The following is a 22,288-nucleotide window of genomic DNA, read 5'->3' as shown; positions in this document are numbered from 1 at the left end:
ACAGGAAGATAGATATTGACACGGAGATTGCAAATTAAGTTATTATGAGCATCTCATTAATTGTATCTCTTTGTATGGAACGAAAGAAAAGGGTCATGTCAAATTAAAATAAACCGGTTTCGTCAATGTTGTTACTACACAATCACCCGGTTTCGTCTATATATATCACCCGGTTTGGTTGTTTTTTTTAACAAACAATTTATGAAAAGCAACTTTTGCACGGATCTGAACATTGTATTTCGAAATTTAAATATATATTTATTTAAGAATTGAATGCTTCTTTTTGTAAATTTATTGGGGTGTAAAAGCGTTGACCGAAGTACATTTTGTATGATGCGCGGAAGCTATAACAGGGCCCTAAATTATAAATGTAAAACAATTCAAACAAAAAAACTACCTGCCTATTTTATGTTCAAAACACATATGGTATAAATCAACCAAAGACAACCATAGAATTACAAGCCTGTGACTCGGGAAATGGACTGAGTCAAGGTGTTGTCGCTGACACAACAGTACAACAAAAGTACAAATAATAAAAAATGATGAATAAACCTTAACTCGTCCTATGACAGAGCCTTTATAGTAAATTCGCGATTTGTGCCAAAACTTGTATCATAGTTCAAATTATCCATTAAATATGATAAATATACATGTATTCGCAGTTTACTATGAAATTCACTATCACTGAACTAGTCTACATATTTATTAAGGGGCCAGCTAAAGGACACCACCGGATGCGGGAGTTTCTCGCTTCATTGAAGACCCATTGTGGCCTTCGGCTGTTTTCTGCTCTATGGTCGGGTTGTTGTCGCTTGGAATTTGTATGAATTTTTCATCTTTAAATGCCCCCCCCCCCCTATTTTTGTTTTTGTTTTACCAAAAAAAATTCAATCCCTCTAAACCAAAATTTTAAACATCACCAAAAAGTAAACAGAAGTTTATAGTATTTATATAACTAAGAAGTGTATAAAGTTTGATGCAGTTATAATACTTCGTTTTTGAGATATGGCGCGACATTTAAAAAAAAACCACATTCCTGTTTCACTAACATGTTCTGTAACTCAAAAGATTTAATTTGATTTTCACTAAAAGGTTTACAGATCATGTTAAATTTTAAGAAAATAAGATAAGCTGTCCTGAAGTTACGGTGCGACATGTTTATGGTGGACAGACGGATAGATAGACGGACGGACGGACGGACAGAATGACTGATAGATGGAGGAACGGACGGATGGAAGGACGGACGGTTAGACGGGTGTATACAATAATACGGCCTGTCAAAATTGGGACGGGCGTGTAAAAACGCGAAGAAATGGAGAAAAAAATCGTAATTAAAGGTCAATAATTTTTATTAGGATATCGGCCAAGTCAATTTATTTGTATATTTGTCTGCCTTATCATTTTCCTAGATAACTTTTATATATATTTGAAAAAAAATGTATAGAAATCGATAAAAAGAACTTGATATTCGGCATTTATTATGAGAAACATAATCCAACTGACATAATCCGATTTCCCAGGTGTCCCTGTTTTCTCATTTCTTACAATATTTTAATTCGGTATACACTTTATAAGATAAGTGGCGAATCTAGATGACGTATATGTTGCACGCCCCGACCCCACCTTTGGTTGCCAAAACTTTATTGATTCCTGTATTTAAAGATTTTGTAAAGCAAAAAATAATCAAAATATTGTTCGACTCGCTACGCTCGTCGGTATGTAAAAGTTGTTCGAAATACGCCCACTTTGAAATAAACTGAATTCGTCTGTCCGTATATATTGTCAAAATATATTGATCAACATCAGTGTACGATCATCATAACACAATGGCGACAGTGCAGACTCGGTTTCTTTTAATAATGTTAACAAAATAATTATTATTGAATTGTATCGATGACCTGAGACTATTATACTAATTTGTACATAGCAGTATAGTGATAAATAAATTTTATTTTAATGCATGGTAGTTGTAACCCTTCATTCATTTTCTATGCCGATTATGCATGCATATACATTTGTCTTATTATCAACGTTTATCCTTTAGAAGATTTATTTTTAACGATGGTAGAAAAGATTACATACATGGAATGATTAGATTACTTATAAAGGTGTCCATTCTTTTGTGCGAGAAAATCACATATCAATTGTGTTTCGATTTTTTAGACCGTAAACTTTAATTTCAAGTTTAAAATTGTTCAACATATTTTCCCATAACTCATATAGAAAAGACATATTTAGAGAGCTTTAATCTCAATATGCTGTTAAAAAATTTCGGAATGCAAAGTAAAACTAACATATATGTGTCGGCTATAAGAGTATGAATTTGCTTATTATTTATTTGAATCTGAGACTCATATAAATAATAAGCCGCTGTTCGGTGAGCGAAATTGTTTCGAACGACCCACAAAACACCTTCTGGACGCTGAAGTTAAATAATCAATTCTAATGTAATACGATTATGATTTTTTTTTAGTTGACCAAACCGGGTTATGCATTTTGAAATATATGACGAAACCGGGTTGTATACATTGACGAAACGGCCAGTTCGATTTTGACATGACCCTTTTCTTTCGTTCCATACACAGAGTTACAATTATTGAGATGCTCATAATAACTAAATTTGCAATCTCCGTGTCAATATCTATCTTCCCGTACCTTTCTTTCCGTACAATGTGAACAATTTAACGAGAAATTTAACAATTTCGAGGCAAGGTTCACTCAATTCGTCATTTTGACATTCATTTTGACTTAATTCTCCGTTAATAGAGAACGGTTGTAGAAAATATTGCATCTCACAATAGAAAATAGTTGTATATGTATATATATTCTTCGATATCATAAAATGAATAAAACAATAAGGAGAAACCTACCTTTCTTTTGTCTATTGGTGTTCCGTCATTGTGCCGGATGTTAGATAGCATCGAGTCCGAGCAAATTTTGCCGGTGTGGTTTAGACACAGTGTTAACTGTTCTTTAAAAGGTATATGACATATTGAAAGAGTATATCTAAAACCAAAATTGCAATTTCAAATCAATGTATATGCATTCAACATTGGATTATGCAAATCAGAGACAGTTTGAGAGTACACTTGATTTTCTAGTCAATTTGACCTGAAATTCATCCTTCAAATCATGAATATTAATTTTGTGTTTGTCTTATTTAACAGACATAACTCCATATTCATAAGATCAATGAGGGCAAAAATCAAACTAGATTTGGATTTGGATTTGATAATTTTTACAATTTATACCATAGTAAATGGTTATAAGTTAAAGCAACCTAGGTTCTATTCTGTTAATGATTTCTTTGGATAAACATACATCATATAGATAAAGCAGCAACCATATTCACTTAACTTTTGTCAAGAGAAAACTAATTCTTGCCTTATCAACAATCTGTTAAAATGCTGTATTAAAAATGAACCAATAGCATCACACGGCCTTCAACCTCAACCATATATCGGATACCTGAGACAGAATCTTAACATAAAGATGATAATGAAAAATTGAAATAAATGTATACCTCATTAAAATACCACAAAATAGGTAATTATCATTTATTACAATCAACATTTAAAAAAAATAAATAATTAGTTATTGTCAAAAAAGAAAAAGCCACATTTACTTATCAAATTATAATAATGAATCTCAAATAAATGTAATTCAAGAAATTAAGTCTGAAAGATTGATAAAATCACAATTTTCTGCTCAATAAACATGTTAAAACAAACTTTCAAAATACCCAAAAAAGAGGGAAAATTGTCTTGGAACAAAGTAATTCTTTGAGGAGTATTATTATCTTTTTTATCCACAGAACTGATTTTAGTTTTCTTTACAAAATTCAATCATTTAAGTATAAACTTATTTTGAAGTAAGGGTCAGCATACACTGTGGATACATCTATTTTTCCTGGGTATCAAATTTTGTTGATTTAAGAAAGATTGAATTTTCATGGATACTTCTTTTTGTGGTTTCGAAAATAAAAAAAAAGCTTGTAAAGAAGGTTTTAGGGAACTATTACTTTATTGAACACATAAATTTGGTTCACTCTTCCCATGAAATCCATGAAATTTTGGTATTCCACAAATAATTACAAATCAACAAATAATAACAATCTTTTAACAGTATGAAATGTGAACACACAAAATAGAAACACTTGAAAGAAACTGTTGATCAAAATTTTAAAATAGGAGACACAAAATACTTTATAAAATATTCTGAGAAGTCATTATTGAAAACATTTAGTTGATATAAGAAAGATGCAGATACAAGATTATCATTCATTTCAGTATATATATGAAAATATGGTAAAACTCAGAAAACCATTGGGATAAAACAAAATTAGTGACTGGTTTTTGAGGGTCTGGTTAGATTTTAGGTTATGGATCTTCATTTTTTAATCCATTTATTTTTTTCAATCTTTGGTTGATTATTTTCAATTCTTCATATTCTTAAGCAACCAATTATTCACCATTCTTTATTCTTTTTAAGCAAACTTCTCTATTTCTAATTTTTTGGCTTATTATTGTACATTTCATAAACCCTTTCTAGAGTCAAGAATTCCAGACCCTCATTAAGTGTGGATTTCAAGCTAAGGATCAAAAAAACAATAAACAAACACAAAGAACACTTCACCTACAAATCAACATTTTTACAAATTCTACTTTTTTCGGATTAATAGAAAATTGAAACAGCTTTTTAAAGTGTTCCTGATAGAATAATAAACACTTCTGATACATTCATCATTCATAAATACATTGGCTGGCATTTATCATTAAAATTTAGTACCAATATTGGCTTGGTTACAATTCAATACATCAAAATCTGCTTTGTCTATCATTGCAGATAATAAAACAAATACTATCCATCATCACAACTAAACACATTTTTAAATAACTAAAAAAATGTTTTGAAAAACTTAAAATTGATGTATTGAATAATATTTACCTTATGAAAAAATCTTTTGCATTATTATCTTTTATTTAGAAAAAAAATATTGAACCCTATGCAAAGTAGTAATTGGAAAATAAAATTACAAAAGGTGTGCTTCACTATTATTTTGCAACTCTAAAATCATCTTTTTTTAAAGGAAATATAATTGGCATTATGGTACACATATACTAATTCCTCCCCTGTACTTTTTTAGATAATGAATAATTTCAATTAATTAAATTTAAAACATAAACCAAACAAGAATGTGTCCCTAGTACAAGGATGCCCCATCCACACTATCATTTTCTATGTTCAGTGGACTGTGCAAATGGAGTAAAATTTCTAATTTGGCATTAAAATTAGAAAGATCATATTATAGGGAACATGTGTACTAAGTTTCAAGTTGATTGGGCTTCAACTTCATCATAAACTACCTTGACCAAAAACTTTAACCTGAAGCTGGACAGATGGACGGACGGACGCACAGACCAGAAAACATAATGCCCATAAATGGGGCATAAAATGATCTTGTGTAAACTTTAAACAAATGTGATTTAATTGTGCATGTTGATGAACTTTTCTAACTTTTTTCTATAACTCTAGACCAATATTGAGTTTTGAAGTGTACAGTAGTATTTTCTTTATTATCAACTTAAAACTTATAACAACATGAAGTACACAACTCATACCTAGCTTGGTGTTGCAACAATCCAAGTTCAAATCCTGGTCATGGCACCAATATTAGGTTTGAGTTGTGTTCAAAGACATATTTCATCTATGACTTTGAGTGGCTAAGATGATCAAGACCTCAATACAAAACTTAAATAAAACAGATGAAAAACTGAAGGAACCAAGAAAATGCTTTATTCCTTCCTCAAATAGTGTGAACGAATAAAAAAAGAAGTAAATTTCCCCTTGGAATCAATAAGCCGTCATAAAAATATTCATGTTTAAAATATCACTAACATTTAATTGTAATCATCACTAACAATTCCCAGTACCCCTCCGACCAGATGTATACTCCCTGTAACTAAAACCTGTACATGATCTGCCTCCTGAATCTGAGCAGGGAGGTTGCAAGGATCCTTCAAATTCTGGTCCCTCCCATGCGAAGCCCAAAGAAGGGCATCATAAATACATGAAAAGTTTACAAAAAAGTCATCACAGTTAGTACCGAGCTGTTTCTGTGTGTCTAAATCCTGAGAATCTGTACAACTTGAAGATGAGGCAGTGTTATTCTGTTTTGATTGGTCTATTTTATCATGTGACTGACTATTGTCTACATGACCTGATGATAAGTTACTATTGTTACAATTTTCTGTCAATTTTGACATCTTCAAAGAACCGGTACCATTCAAGCAGTTTTTTGTGTTTGTATGCACTCCGTTTTTCAAAGGAGATGAACCACTACCAGTCTGACTGTCAACTTCTTCAATCTCTCCATATTTTCGTTTGGCAAGTGAGAGCATCTTCCATGTTTCCATATTATGTTGACATTTCTGTAGTTGTGTTTCCTTAGAGACAGTCATATTAGTGATGTCTAAAAGTAAAAACATTCCATCATTGAGAAAACACAAAGTTGACAGCCTGTCATGAAGTGGAAAGAAATTTTCTGTTGCTCTTTTTTTAAACTTGACTTCCATATATTACTATCATAATAAAACTTGTGCCAAATTTTTTTTTTATACTCAAACATTTACATTACACATTAAACTAGATACATCAACCTGTTATATCACGATTCACTTTACTTCTTAAGTAATGGTACTTTGCTAGCAGTTCTATGTGCAAATATGTGATCATGACAGTTCAAAGGGTAGGAATTCACTAAAATGAGGGATGTGGAATATCTGACTAGCAAGTGTAAGCATTTCATTATATCTATCATTTCAGATATTCATGGGCAATTTTTTATTGAATTTTTCTCCTTCATAAAAAACCCATTTACATTCAGAAATCAAAATAAATGAGGAAAGCAGAACAATTAAATCTGTATTTTTCAATTTAGATATAATGAAATGCCTGTAATCCATGCATGTGATATTTTTCTTCTTATTGCTTACCTTGACAAGGTTTACCTGTATGTTTAAAGTATTAATTACAATGTAATACCTTACTTAAAACAATAAAATAATGTAAGTGTATGTTATCTCATCATAAGTCAGTAATACAGTGTATGTACATTGCATTATATCTCATGGTTTAGTTACTTAATCTTTTTTTTCAAATTGATTCTTTATAGCACATATTGCTGTTTAACAATAATAAAACTTGGTGTGCAGCATTCTATAAGGTCACTTAATCTTCACTATATTTGTGATTAACTTTATTTATTCTTTTCATCTGTTTTATATTGTTTATTTGAATAAGTAGCAAGAGAGAATAAAACGATTAATAAATAATAAACAAGAGTGCACACTTCTTGTCTGTTCTTAATACTGATCAGTGGCGGATCCAGGGGGGGGGGGGGGGGGGGGGTCCGGGGGTTGGAACCACCCCCTTTTTTTTGGCCGATCAATGCATTTAAATGGGAGCATATAGTTCGAACCCCCCCTTTACTCTGGGTTGGGAACCCCCCCTTTTTAAAATGGCTGGATCCGCCACTGCTGATTATGATTGAATCAGGTCAAGATCAGATGAACTCGGCCAGACAGACATATATGCTTTACAAAATCATTCTATGCACAAAAGTAGTTGACCTATTGTTCAAGGTAATTGAAAAACAGACCTAACAAGGAAAAAATGAAGTCAAGGTAAGAAAAACCTGTCAAACATTCATGTACCAATCATTTCCTACTCAAAATATAGTTGACCTATTCGTTACAGTAACATAGAAATATGCCCAACCACAATAAACTATACATTTATCACTATGAGGTCATGGTTAGTTGGATCCTGTATGACAGACAACATATTTATCTTGCAATGTTTGTATATACAAAATACAGATGTCCTATTACTTATAAGTGAGAAAATACCCTCTATAAAAAACATTATTATTTTCAAGCAGTTGATGAACCTATTCGTTACAGTAACAGAGAAATATGTCCAACCACAAAAAACTATACATTTATCACTATGAGGTCATGGTTTAGTTGGATCCTGTATGACAGACAACATATTTATCTTGCAATGTTTGTATATACAAAATACAGATGTCCTATTACTTATAAGTGAGAAAATACCCACTATAAAAACATAATAATTTTCAAGCAGTTGATGAACCATTGAAATGAGGACAACAGACATATGTCAAATGAAAACTTAAGAACATAAAGCATCTGTATACAATATACAGAAGTATTCCATTCTTCTACCTTCTAAAATATAAGGCTTTTACTAATAGATTATGCCAAATCCAGTTAGTATCTATTTCTCCAGCATTCTTAAAATGAAATGGACTATGGTATATGTATACCATAATACATCATGTCTATAATTTATAATTTGCCTAGAAAACTGACATGATGGATGTTTTACTTAGATATTAGGCCATGGTTTTTTAATTTGTTGGTTTACGGATCCGTCAACCAAATTTTCCGATTTTCAGAATAAAAATAAAATTGACTTTTCATGCTTTTTTATTCCCGCCGACCCTAACAAATGCATTATCTCTGAAAAATAATTAAAATATTCTTTTTTTATGAAATGAAATGCATTAATCACTAACAAAATTGATAACACTTTCTGTTGTGAAAAAATAGAACTTCCAGCTTACGTTTCTAAAAATAGACAGATCAATTATAACTGACCTTGAAATGTCGTTTGTGCAAATAATTTTGCCGAACGAATCCTGTGTTTAAAACTGCTTACACAATAAGTTTGTTTCCCTTATTTGTCATCAGTCCGTAAGATGCATCATCTCATAGGAATAGACTTGTCCAAATTTGATATCATGTTAAAATACTGAATATTAACAAATCATTTGGAATTTTCTTTTCATAGATAAAAAAAAAATATCGGCCATTTGGATAAAAAACGGGAATGCATGACAACAGATTAACCCAATATTCTCGTTTTTTCCAGTGGACGAGTCTATTATGTTTTTTGACACGTGTGTTGAAACTTATTTTCTTACGACGTTTTTACATTTTTTTCTTTATCAGTTTTAGTGCTTGAAGATCATTATTTACCAAGTTTTCTGTAATTGATTAAGAGCTACGCGAATCTGTTTTTCTTGTTTGTGAAATGATGATTTAATTTCGTCTTTGTCCATGCACCCCCTTTTTTTACAGGAAATTATTAGATGCGATGTTGATGACAGCTGAGCAATAATATTTCATCGAACTAAAATTTAACAATGATGACAAAATATCATGTAAGAAAGGTAAAATATATATTCATTTTGCATATTTTTCTGTCTTGAAAGATTTTTTTTTTGTTTTTTTGTTTTTCATCCTTTTTTAATTTTGAATGTAATGGTAGTTTAAATTACAAATTAGCTCCTATGAACATTATTATATACACTACCTGCAGATGATGATGTTGTGTACGATATGTTTGGACAGAATACTGCTCCATCAAACACACACGACTGAAAATACAAAATTTATATAAAATATACATTAATATATATATATAAATGATTAATATTGTGAAATTTTGCCTATAGTACTGGACAGGATTAACTTTACTCAAGTCAAATATTTTTCTAATTGAAACAAAGATAAATTCTGCACATTTTTTTGATGATGGCAAATTTAAGACTTAATTGGGGAAAATCAATATTGGTATTACGACAAAAATGTTGGACCTGATATATGGACTCGACTGAGGTCGCAATAGTTTGAATGCTAAACTGAGGGACAGAAATTCTAGTGAAGAGTTCAATATTGAATTTACTGATTATCAAACTGACTGCAGTTGAGATACTGATAATAACTATACTTTACCATGAGTGGTCTAAGAAGTTGAGTTACATCTCTATCTCCAGTGGTGTTAAACAACAATATTTTAATCACTTTACCACTGCAAATAGAATAAAAAGTTACATGTAAATCTTCAACTTTGGTTTGTTCATGCACAATACCTTCATAATAAATTTAATTCAGTGTCAGCACAGTTTTGAGTGTGTTTGAGTGTTTTTTTTAATAAAGATAAATTAGCACACAGAATTATGCGTCATCTGCCACTTCAAAAACTGAAATCAAATCACCAAGATTATCTTTATATTCATTAGAAACATCATTCCAAACTATGCAAGGTGAATTGGAATTGACTGAAATGTAAAAAGTCCCATATAAATATGAATTCAGTAGCCTTTCATAAACAGTCCTCCAAAAATGTACCTAATTAGGAAACCATTTTGAACTGCTGGAAAATGTTGTTCAGATCAGAAACACACATACACATTAAAACTCATCTATGCTGAGCTGTTTACTACATATGAAGTCATTCTGTTCAGTAGCATAGGAGAAATGTTACAATTTTTTTTTAAACTTCAATCAACTAATTGAAAAATTTTAAGTATTTGCAATAAGAAAGTAGTTACCGGACAGATCCAAATGTGCTGACATATTACAACTAATAATTGTTAAGCTGCTGACAAAATATAAAATCATTCTCTTCAATTGGTTCGAGAGTAGTATGATAATTTATAGAACAACGGATTAATGGACAAATGAACAAGGTGCTTGCAATATAGCCCCTACTTTTTGAATGATGGTATAATATAATGTTGAGATGATAGTCAATTATTGAAAGTATTTACCTAATGCTGTTTGCCTCTCTCTTGGAATGTTTTTGGAACCAATCAACACACTGCTGTAATAGAAATAAGATATTGAAAACATCTTTTCCTACTATTTGATAATTAATAAAAAAAAAACCAAGAATGTTTCCATAGTACAGGGATGCCCCATCCGCACTATCATTTTCTATGTTCAGTGGACCCTGAAAATGGGATAAAAACTCTAATTTGGCATTAAAATTAGAAAGATCATATCATAGGGAACATGTTTACTAAGTTTCAAGTTGATTGGACTTCAACATCATCAGAAACTACCTCAACCAATACTTTAACCTGAAGCGGGACAGGGGGACAAACGAACGGACAGACAAACGGACACAGACCAGTAAACATAATGCCCATAAATGGGACATAAAAAATAGCAAGTTGTCTAGCTGGGAGAAACATATTGCTATTGTTTATCGATGTTATTACAATTTAGGTTGGTTTTACTAAAACACCCCTCTTCCAACTTGCAGGAAAAAAGGGGACAAAGTGCTCAATTATATTTCATATTTGGAATTCTATACATATATTCAATGGACAATCTCGGATATAAAAGATATATGTATGGGTTTTACTCACACCGAAAAGCTGTATGGTGACCTATAGCTGTTAATTTCTGTCATTTGGTCTTTTCAGATAAGTTTTCTCATTGGCAATCAAACCACACCTTCATATACATATATAGGTAAAACACTGCTGTTTGTGTAGATATCAACAAAAGAGAATCGGTTATAAATGGAAAAAATCTTCTATTGGTCACTTTTGTTCATCTACATCTTCCATACATGCACAACACAGTTTCTAGTAGTGGCGAATAATCAGGCCAAGTTTCATTACTCAACTTTAACAGATTTTGAAGTTAAGAAGAAAAGATTAAATGACAGATAGACACAAACTAAGTTGATTGCTTTAGGTCCATTTGCCAATGAAATAGATTTGACTCTTAATTTTCGAAAAAAAATCATTTTTTTGCTTTGACTTGTTGACAAAAAAATATTAAATTTCAAGAAAGGAGTAGGTTCAGTATTCAGTAAGACCCCTTTTTGGTCCCAAAATATATCAGTTTTACAAAATTGTTATAATTAAACTTTTAGCTATTTATTGGAAAGTAGAATACTTCTGCTACATAAATATTGGCTGTTTTTGACAATATAATGCACATATATCAGGTACTAGCATCATTAAGTCATGCTAAATTACTGAGCACCATCTAGAGTTATCTCCATGTAGTATTCTATAGGACCCTAATTAGTTTGTTTTTCTCTTACCTGAATACTTTCCAGGGTATGAGCACCATCTAGAGTTATCTCCCTGCAGTATTCTGTAGGACCCTAATTAGTTTTTTTCTCTTACCTGAATACTTTCCAGGGTATGAGCACCATCTAGAGTTATCTCCCTGTATTCTGTAGGACCCTAATTAGTTTTTTTCTCTTACCTGAATACTTTCCAGGGTATGAGCACCATCTAGAGTTGTCTCCCTGTATTCTGTAGGACCCTAATTAGTTTGTTTTTCTCTTACCTGAATACTTTCCAGGGTATGAGCACCATCTAGAGTTATCTCCCTGCAGTATTCTGTAGGACCCTAATTAGTTTGTTTTTCTCTTACCTGAATACTTTCCAGGGTATGAGCACCATCTAGAGTTATCTCCCTGTAGTATTCTGTAGGACTCTAATTAGTTTTTTTTCCTTACCTGAATACTTTCCAGGGTATGAGCACCATCTAGAGTTATCTCCCTGTAGTATTCTATATGACCCTAATTAGTTTGTTTTTCTCTTACCTGAATACTTTCCAGGGTATGAGCACCATCTAGAGTTATCTCCCTGTAGTATTCTACAGGACCCTAATTAGTTTGTTTTTTCCTTACCTGAATACTTTCCAGGGTATGAGCACCATATAGAGTTCTCTCCCTGCAGTATTCTGTAGGACCCTAATTAGTTGTTTTCTCTTACCTGAATACTTTCCAGGGTATGAGCACCATCTAGAGTTATCTCCCTGCAGTATTCTGTAGGACCCTAATTAGTTTGTTTTTTTTACCTGAATACTTTCCAGGGTATGAGCACCATCTAGAGTTATCTCCCTGCAGTATTCTGTAGGACCCTAATTAGTTGTTTTCTCATACCTGAATACTTTCCAGGGTATGAGCACCATCTAGAGTTATCTCCCTGTAGTATTCTGTAGGACTCTAATTAGTTTTTTTTTTCTTACCTGAATACTTTCGAGGGTATGAGCACCATCTAGAGTTATCTCCCTGCAGTATTCTGTAGGACCCTAATTAGTTGTTTTCTCTTACCTGAATACTTTCCAGGGTATGAGCACTATCTAGAGTTATCTCCCTGCAGTATTCTGTAGGACCCTAATTAGTTTGTTTTTCTCTTACCTGAATACTTTCCAGGGTATGAGCACCATATAGAGTTCTCTCCCTGCAGTATTCTGTAGGACCCTAATTAGTTTGTTTTTCTCTTACCTGAATACTTTCCAGGGTATGAGCACCATCTAGCGTTATCTCCCTGCAGTATTCTGTAGGACCCTAATTAGTTGTTTTCTCTTACCTGAATACTTTCCAGGGTATGAGCACCATCTAGAGTTATCTCCCTGCAGTATTCTGTAGGACCCTAATTAGTTTGTTTTTCTCTTACCTGAATACTTTCCAGGGTATGAGCACCATTTAGCGTTATCTCCCTGCAGTATTCTGTAGGACCCTAATTAGTTTGTTTTTCTCTTACCTGAATACTTTCCAGGGTATGAGCACTATCTAGAGCTATCTCCCTGCAGTATTCTGTAGGACCCTAATTAGTTGTTTTCTCTTACCTGAATACTTTCCAGGGTATGAGCACCATCTAGAGTTATCTCCCTGCAGTATTCTGTTGGACCCTAATTAGTTTGTTTTTCTCTTACCTGAATACTTTCCAGGGTATGAGCACCATCTAGCGTTATCTCCCTGCAGTACTGTAAATTCAGAAATTATTGCGTGCATTTATTATTGCGATTTTCTCATTTTACACTTGAATGCGATTCTAATTTTTACGATTTTGAGAAAAGTCATGCTTAATTCAGTTAAAATATTACAAAATGCGAGTTTTAATTATTGCGTTTACAACTCAGTCGTATTATTCGCAATAATAAAAACCTCGCAATAATTTCTTAATTTACAGTATTCTGTAGGACCCTAATTAGTTTGTTTTTCTCTTACCTGAATACTTTCCAGGGTATGAGCACCATCTAGCGTTATCTCCCTGCAGTATTCTGTAGGACCCTAATTAGTTTGTTTCTCTTACCTGAATACTTTCCAGGGTATGAGCACCATCTAGAGTTATCTCCCTGCAGTATTTTGTAGGACCCTAACCAGTTTGTTTTTCTCTTACCTGAATACTTTCCAGGGTATGAGCACCATCTAGCGTTATCTCCCTGAGTATTCTGTAGGACCCTAATTAGTTGTTTTCTCTTACCTGAATACTTTCCAGGGTATGAGCACCATCTAGCGTTATCTCCCTGCAGTATTCTGTAGGACCCTAATTAGTTGTTTTCTCTTACTTGAATACTTTCCAGGGTATGAGCACCATCTAGAGTTATCTCCCTGCAGTATTCTGTAGGACCCTAACTAGTTTGTTTTTCTCTTACCTGAATACTTTCCAGGGTATGAGCACCATCTAGAGTTATCTCCCTGCAGTATTCTGTAGGACCCTAACTAGTTTGTTTTTCTCTTACCTGAATACTTTCCAGCGTATGAGCACCATCTAGCGTTATCTCCCTGCAGTATTCTGTAGGACCCTAACTAGTTTGTTTTTCTCTTACCTGAATACTTTCCAAGGTATGAGCACCATCTAGAGTTATCTCCCTGCAGTATTCTGTAGGACCCTAGTTAGTTGTTTTCTCTTACCTGAATACTTTCCAGGGTATGAGCACCATATAGAGTTCTCTCCCTGCAGTATTCTGTAGGACCCTAATTAGTTTGTTCTTCTCTTACCTGAATACTTTCCAGGGTATGAGCACCATCTAGAGTTATCTCCCTGCAGTATTCTGTAGGACCCTAACTAGTTTGTTTTTCTCTTACCTGAATACTTTCCAGCGTATGAGCACCATCTAGCGTTATCTCCCTGCAGTATTCTGTAGGACCCTAACTAGTTTGTTTTTCTCTTACCTGAATACTTTCCAGGGTATGAGCACCATCTAGAGTTATCTCCCTGCAGTATTCTGTAGGACCCTAGTTAGTTGTTTTCTCTTACCTGAATACTTTCCAGGGTATGAGCACCATATAGAGTTCTCTCCCTGCAGTATTCTGTAGGACCCTAATTAGTTTGTTTTTCTCTTACCTGAATACTTTCCAGGGTATGAGCACCATCTAGCGTTATCTCCCTGCAGTATTCTGTAGGACCCTAATTAGTTTGTTTTTCTCTTACCTGAATACTTTCCAGGGTATGAGCACCATCTAGAGTTATCTCCCTGCAGTATTCTATAGGACCCTAATTAGTTGTTTTTCTCTTACCTGAATACTTTCCAGGGTATGAGCACCATATAGAGTTCTCTCCCTGCAGTATTCTGTAGGACCCTAATTAGTTTGTTTTTCTCTTACCTGAATACTTTCCAGGGTATGAGCACCATCTAGAGTTATCTCCCTGCAGTATTCTGTAGGACCCTAATTAGTTTGTTCTTCTCTTACCTGAATACTTTCCAGGGTATGAGCACCATATAGAGTTCTCTCCCTGCAGTATTCTGTAGGACCCTAATTAGTTTGTTTTTCTCTTACCTGAATACTTTCCAGGGTATGAGCACCATCTAGCGTTATCTCCCTGCAGTATTCTGTAGGACCCTAATTAGTTTGTTTTTCTCTTACCTGAATACTTTCCAGGGTATGAGCACTATCTAGAGTTATCTCCCTGCAGTATTCTGTAGGACCCTAATTAGTTTGTTCTTTTCTTACCTGAATACTTTCCAGGGTATGAGCACCATCTAGAGTTATCTCCCTGTATTCTGTAGGACCCTAATTAGTTTTTTCTTACCTGAATACTTTCCAGGGTATGAGCACCATCTAGATAGTAAGTTAACTTGTTTTTCTTTATGGTCTGGTTTCTACCTAGCCATTTACATTCAACTAAACCTAAAATTGTATAGAGGCAGATATATTACTGGAGGATACTACATTGTGTGATGTTATGGTTTATATTTAATTTAGTAAAAAAACAATTACACAGATAATATCTTTGATATTCCGTATTTTTGTTTTTGTAACTATTACTTTACCAAGTACCACTATGTCCTACTACCACAGAAAAGTTTCCCTGTTGAAAAATTGTATAATTCAGAGTCAAATTCGTTAATATAAATATAGCCTATTGCATGCAGTTATTACTGTGATCATTGAACAATGGACAAAAAATGCAAGATCAATTATTACAATTTTAGTAGGTGCTGCTTTTTAAACATACAAATATGCTTTTCAATTTAAAATTGCATTTTTTCTATTGTTTTGCTAATTCTACCCAGTTGCATTTTACACAATAATCAAAACATTTCAAAAATTTCTGCATTTGCAGTAATCATGAAACAGATAATTGTTATTATGTTTAATAAGGTATTTCAAGATTGATACGTATGAAGGTTAATCAAGTCATCATTCTGAAAAAGATGAGCCGAAGACTGACCATCATTCAAGGAAAAAAAAAACATAATGTAACATTACATTCTAATTTATATAATAAATCTGGAAATCAAATTGAGATGTAAATTGTAGTCACTGACCGTTTATCAAAGATTGGTTGAAAGGAAAAGATTTTGCTACTCCTAAATCACCATGTCCATTTAAAACTTCGTTCACACCATTCAATGCTTCCTCTGAAATAATTTTGATAAAAAAAATACAAATGAAGCTAAAATTAATATTAACATATTACCTGGGTCGTGTTCAATATCTTAGCCGCTTAGCTGTTACATAACTGCTATCAATATCTATGTAGCAGCTAGGCTAAATACATGTTCAATAGTCATAAATCTACGTAGCACTACGTAGCCACTTAGATATTGAACGCAACCCTGTTTTTCAATCTGACTGAAGCAAATCTCAAGTGTCTACGCTCTCAACTCGTATTTAAAAATTTTAAATGCATTTAACAAACGTAACTACAGAACTTTTGTGTATGCTAAAACGTTCAATAGCCATTCCACAATTCATATATTGTGATTATACTGCTTAATCTATGCATTCCAACTTTTTTTAATTTCTATCCAGTCTAATGGTAAAAATATATGTCATCTTACCATACAAATGCTTTAAATATGATATTGAGCTTGAAGGATGACACCTAATCTAAGTTGTACATTAACCTTAAAAAAAACCCAGATATTTTGAGAAACTGTACAAACATATTCTAAATTACTTCCTTATTACTGTACCATCAAATTATCTCTGACACGAAATAACTATACAATACAATACAATACAATATTTTTATTTTCCAAATTAAAGGGCCCATTATGAGCATAACATTATTACAACATGACATAAACATTACAGAGTGATTAAAGAAACATAAAATAATAATTCAAATACATGATGAAAGAATCAGTGGTCAAGGGGAGATAATTTTGATATCTTTTTAGAGTATTTAAGTTATTACTAATTTCCTGATTTTCTGAGTTGCAGGCCTTTATCGAGGTATGCACATAAAATAGATAAAAATCTGCTATCTTCATTAATGATGATCCATGGAAAAAGATCTTTTCTGTTTGAATTATCTAAACTGGGGTATTTTTTGATATAATCAGTCACATCTCTTCTGAGGTTATTGTAAAGAGGGCTTTCCAGAAGAAAGTGCATTTCATTTTCAATACAATTTGAATTACAATATAAACATATCCTCTCATGTCGAGGTAATATTTCATATTTACCGCATACATTGGTAATTCGTTCATGTCTGCCAGCTTCTATTCTTAAACAGTGATTGCTGAGTCTGTATTTTGTTAACAAATGTTTTTGTGGGTGCTTTAAATCTAAATAATTTTCGTATTCCCATGACCTTTTGAATGAAAAATAAGTGTCCAATTTGCCTTGATTAAGGTATATACTATATATTGATAACTATATACTATGCTTTTCATACAGAAAGGGTTTTGAAACATTACAAATGAATTAATGAAATTTTAACAAGATAAAAGATATTCTATAAAGAAATTTTACTAAAGAGTATAGGATAAGACCAAAACACTACTGTGGATTCTTTATTATTTGTTGGACACCAATTTTTTCGTAGATTTTGAGGTTACAGGTTAACCACAAAAATAAAATGTTCAGCGAATAACTAAGTTTCTTTTGGTTTGCATGCAGACTATGGGAAAACCATGAAAATATAAGTTTCCCTTAATCCACAAAAATTTGTACCCACGAAAAATAACTGAATTCACAGCATACGACTAATTTTACTTGAAGATTAATTTTCACCTTTTAGAACTCCCTGACTTTTCATCCATGATCTTGTCAACTGTAATGCCAGAGAAGCATTGACTTTCTGCATATGTCCCGCTATACCAAGCTTAAACTTCTCCCCTGGTCTTTCATAGGAGGAAAACTGGGGAGCAACTTCAAGATGACACTGAAAAACCAAAATGATTCCTTTCTTTTAGGCAAAATTATAAAAATGTTTTAATGTAAATAAAAAACATTGAAAATAAGTACAACTGTTTTATTTCAGAATGACCAAATGACAGATGAAAGAGGTAACTATATGCATAAAAAATATAAGAGAAGTCAAATACTAGTTTAATGCCCAGTGGCAAATATTTCATCTGTGTTTAGGACAATCTAATAGCTCATGATGAACAAAAAAACCTTTATTTAAATAATTACTTATCTCTTTAAAATTTTTAAACAGTCCAAAAAATTTTGATGCTGGCAGTTTAAAATGTATTTAATTTTTAAAAACAGGACAGAACATGCAAAACAACAGAAATATTTCTTCTTTGTTACTTGCTGAATTAATTTCATTATTTCACTTCCAAAAGAAAATGATAAGGAATTTGAAATTTTCAATTAGAAATATTAATTCAAGAAATATACCAACCCCCCTTTTCCTCTGCCCGTTCATGCAGAACTTTAAGAGCTTCAGAACACTGTGGAGATGTAAATGCTGGTACACCAGGCTACAAGAATAGTTAAAAGGTAAAATTAACCATTATATTAAGTCATTTATGTTTAAATAAAAAATATATTAATATAAAAATACATCAATGTTCTTTAAGAAAATATTTTCTAATAACAACTTATATCATAGTGTCAGTACTCTAGACATGCTAGACATACTGCTTAACATATACTGTTCTTTGCTTCTGTATAACAATTTAAAACTTTCAATTTTTTTCTTGTGTAAAGATGTAGAGTTTCCTAGGCAGTACCAAGACATAATGTATATTTTCGAAATGCCCCAATTCATTAGCAAATAAAGAATCACTATATAATCGCACTACTAATTTAAAAAAAAAAAACAACCTTAAATATAATTTTGTTATCAAAATAATTTTGCACGAAAAAAAGAGGCAAGACTTACTTTGAAAATACCAGCTTTTTGCCAAGCAATCTTCTCAATAGTGTTCCCTAAAATGGACACATGATCCATTCCAAGGGAGGTAACTCCACACACTGCTGGTTTCCTCACCAAATTAGTACTATCATACTGGCCTCCTATTCCTACTTCTATTATAGCTACATCTGTTTGTTCTTTCAGAAAAATGTTGTAAGCCATAAGGGTAAGGAAGGCAAAGTATGCTGGCATAGATTCATTATTGTGATCCTATATTAAAAGAAATATAGAACTAGAGTACATTTTACTTAATTTCTTATGCAGCAAATATTGTAATCCGATTTATTAATTACAGGGTGTAAATAGCACCTCTGGCACCCTTGTTCACCCAGGATAATTAAATGTTGTCAAATAATTTTTTTTCTAATTTGGCCAAAATTGAGAAGAAAAATTAAAATGTATAAAAAAAAAAATTAAAAATCAATAAAATTAAAAAACAATAAAATAAATTTAGGACCAAAAAATGAAAAGAAAAAATGAAATAAAAAAAAACTAACAATATTTTATCCATAAAATTAAAATTGGTGTTATCAGGGATGTACTCAGGGTGTATATATTTTCCACACATGTGTAAAATTCTGTTCACCCCTGATTGCACCAAGATAACTAATAGTATACACCTTATCGCTATTTGTCAGCCATTACTGGATCTCACACAGGTTCCTGTAAAATTCTGACGTCATAAAACAAAATATCTGACACCACAATGGAAAAGTGAGTGTTGTATGCGTCAAAAGTTCAAGCAGCCAGGTCAGCCGGGATTAGCGATAAGGTGCATTTCCAATAAATTTAGTTTAATTGTTATTATAAAATTTAAACACTGAATTGAGTACAAATGTATCGGTTAAAAGGTTTTTTCTACTAATTAATAATTGACTCTACTGTCTTGAAGTCACATGCATTTTAAGTCCTATGTCTTTATTTTCAATACCCTTTTTACCAACAAATAAAGAAACTAAATCTTGTGAGTGCTTTTTGTGAAGCGCCTTTCGATTGATTCACAATTGTCATAGACTTGGTTTCAGTTTTGTTTTTATTTACTAGGTACATTGGGTGCATTGTAGTTTGGATCTGTTTTGTTTATCCTTTTTTTAAATATATTTTAGTTGTGAATAATTGTTTGGCACTATATGTGGTTAATAGTTATATTTCAAATATTCTGGAAATAATAGTTACGAATATGTGAGTAAAAAGATGTGTCAGTACAAAAGGAATACCCCTGCCTATATTTTCACTATATTCCTTTATAAATTGAGACAACAGGACAATATATATATCATTTTACCACTTTATATATACAAACCTTAGTAGCTTCTAGCTTGTTGTATACATCCCAGAAATATTCAACAAATTTCTCACGAGACAGAGGCTGTCCATTTACTTGAAATCGCTCCCTTACTTCTACAAGATGAGGTGAACTGAAAAAACAATTTCAAAATTTAAGTTAAACAATGTGTATTTACACTTATGGTGGCAAATGGAAATTTAACTTGAGGCATCAAGGGTTCCCAAATCTTTTAGAAATCAACAGAATATATGGCCCAGCAACCTATTCTTCTTCATTGGACTAGACTCTTTATACAGGACATTTGTTAGTTCATAACAATCTGTCTCATATAAAGCTTTTATACTTTCTTTTTGATATAAAAAAATTTAGTGTTTAAATAATGTTAGTCAATTTGCAATGTACAGAAACAGAATCAATTCTTTTTATATAAAAATTTTCTATTTTGACCAACCCATTTTCTTTAGCAATAATTCTTTTTAAAAAATTTCCAAAAACGTTATGTAAGTCAGGAATATGAAAGTTGATATTCATTCGTTTGATGTGTTTGAGCTTTTAATTTTGCCATTTGATTATAAGGGACTTTCCGTTTTTTTATTTTTCCGCAGAGTTCAGTATTTTTGTGATTTTTCTTTTTTTTTATATTGTAAAATGAAGGTCATCATGCACGCAACAATTAAAAAATAACTAAAAAAAAGTCTCAACATTTGAATAAACTTTTATTAACCTGAAGTCAAAAATTAATCATGTTAATAGAACACTGACCTGGCAGTGTTTTAATCTACTAGTATCTTTTTTACAATTTTATATATAGAAGTAGAGGCCAACTTAAGCCTTTCTGCTTTGCAAGTTAATGAAAGAATTTACCTGAAAAATCCTGTTTTGAAACCCTGATGTCGTAGAATACTTTCACAGTAAGCACATGTTGACCCTTTACCTTTAGTGCCACTCACATGGATTACTTTTAATTTATCTATGTCATCCAACTAAAAATAAAAGAGTAAATTACTTTTTTTGGTTTACTTATGTTATTTGTTTGCTTTTATTTTGCCCTACAACTTCTTTCCTTCATAAACACATAATATTTCATTTTCTTCCTATAGAAATAACAATTCATGGACAGTCACACCTTGCTTTAATTACTAACAGGGCAGAACCAACAAATTTTGTAAACAGTTTGTATAAAGAATGATATATACATGTATCACCTCTTAAAGATAAGTTTTAAGATAACTGATTTAAGAATGAACTTCTTTATTGCTGATTTTTGTTTTTTCCTATGACTGTCATCAAAATCCCATGATTTATAAGTCTACATACCGTTATTCCTACTCGTGACGCCCATTTAACCATGTTTGGAACATGTAGAGGTGCAAGTTTATCACGTGTTAGTCGTGTCTTTTCCAGAGTTTGTGCATTGCTCTGCAAAGTGTTCAAAGTCTTAACACATTCCTGAAAAATATCATACATGAGGTATAATGAACCCTTTAAATCAAAAAGATTGATCTTCATTTTATTATACTTGAATACCATACTTTTGAACCAGTGAACCATGCCATATAACTAAACTCCCCCGCAGTAAAAAATTACAAAGAAAAATAAATTACTTCACATTTTAATTTTTTTTAATAATTAGCATGTTTTGTTCATGCAAAACTTATCAGTTTCAGACAGTGTTTTTGTCCAGTTTTCAATTGCAAATGGTAGCATTTTAAAATCCATCAATTTCTTATATGATTGTAAATCATCTGCCAATTATAAAGTGTTTT

At 32.1% G+C, this 22,288-nt stretch overlaps 1 protein-coding gene across 1 annotated transcript; it reads right to left on the bottom strand.

Moving 5' to 3' along the window:
* Positions 1-4,996: 4,996 nt before the first annotated feature.
* LOC139505031 (folylpolyglutamate synthase, mitochondrial-like) lies at positions 4,997-21,971 on the bottom strand (the record flags this gene model as incomplete). Its single annotated transcript, XM_071294880.1, has 14 exons — positions 4,997-6,472; positions 6,996-7,010; positions 9,403-9,466; positions 9,825-9,900; positions 10,643-10,695; positions 15,665-15,762; positions 16,404-16,496; positions 18,100-18,274; positions 18,356-18,378; positions 18,719-18,797; positions 19,202-19,444; positions 20,538-20,652; positions 21,387-21,505; positions 21,840-21,971. Coding segments are annotated over 14 exons (1,857 nt in total), but the record flags the coding sequence as incomplete, so codon positions are not given.
* Between the last annotated feature and the right edge of the window lie 317 nt (positions 21,972-22,288).

The sequence above is a fragment of the Mytilus edulis genome, unplaced genomic scaffold, assembly GCF_963676685.1.
Source record: "Mytilus edulis unplaced genomic scaffold, xbMytEdul2.2 SCAFFOLD_1208, whole genome shotgun sequence".
Classification (NCBI taxonomy): Eukaryota; Metazoa; Mollusca; class Bivalvia; order Mytilida; family Mytilidae; genus Mytilus; species Mytilus edulis.
The sequence above is the reverse complement of the archived record's forward strand: the minus strand, read 5'-3'. Positions and strand labels throughout refer to the sequence as shown.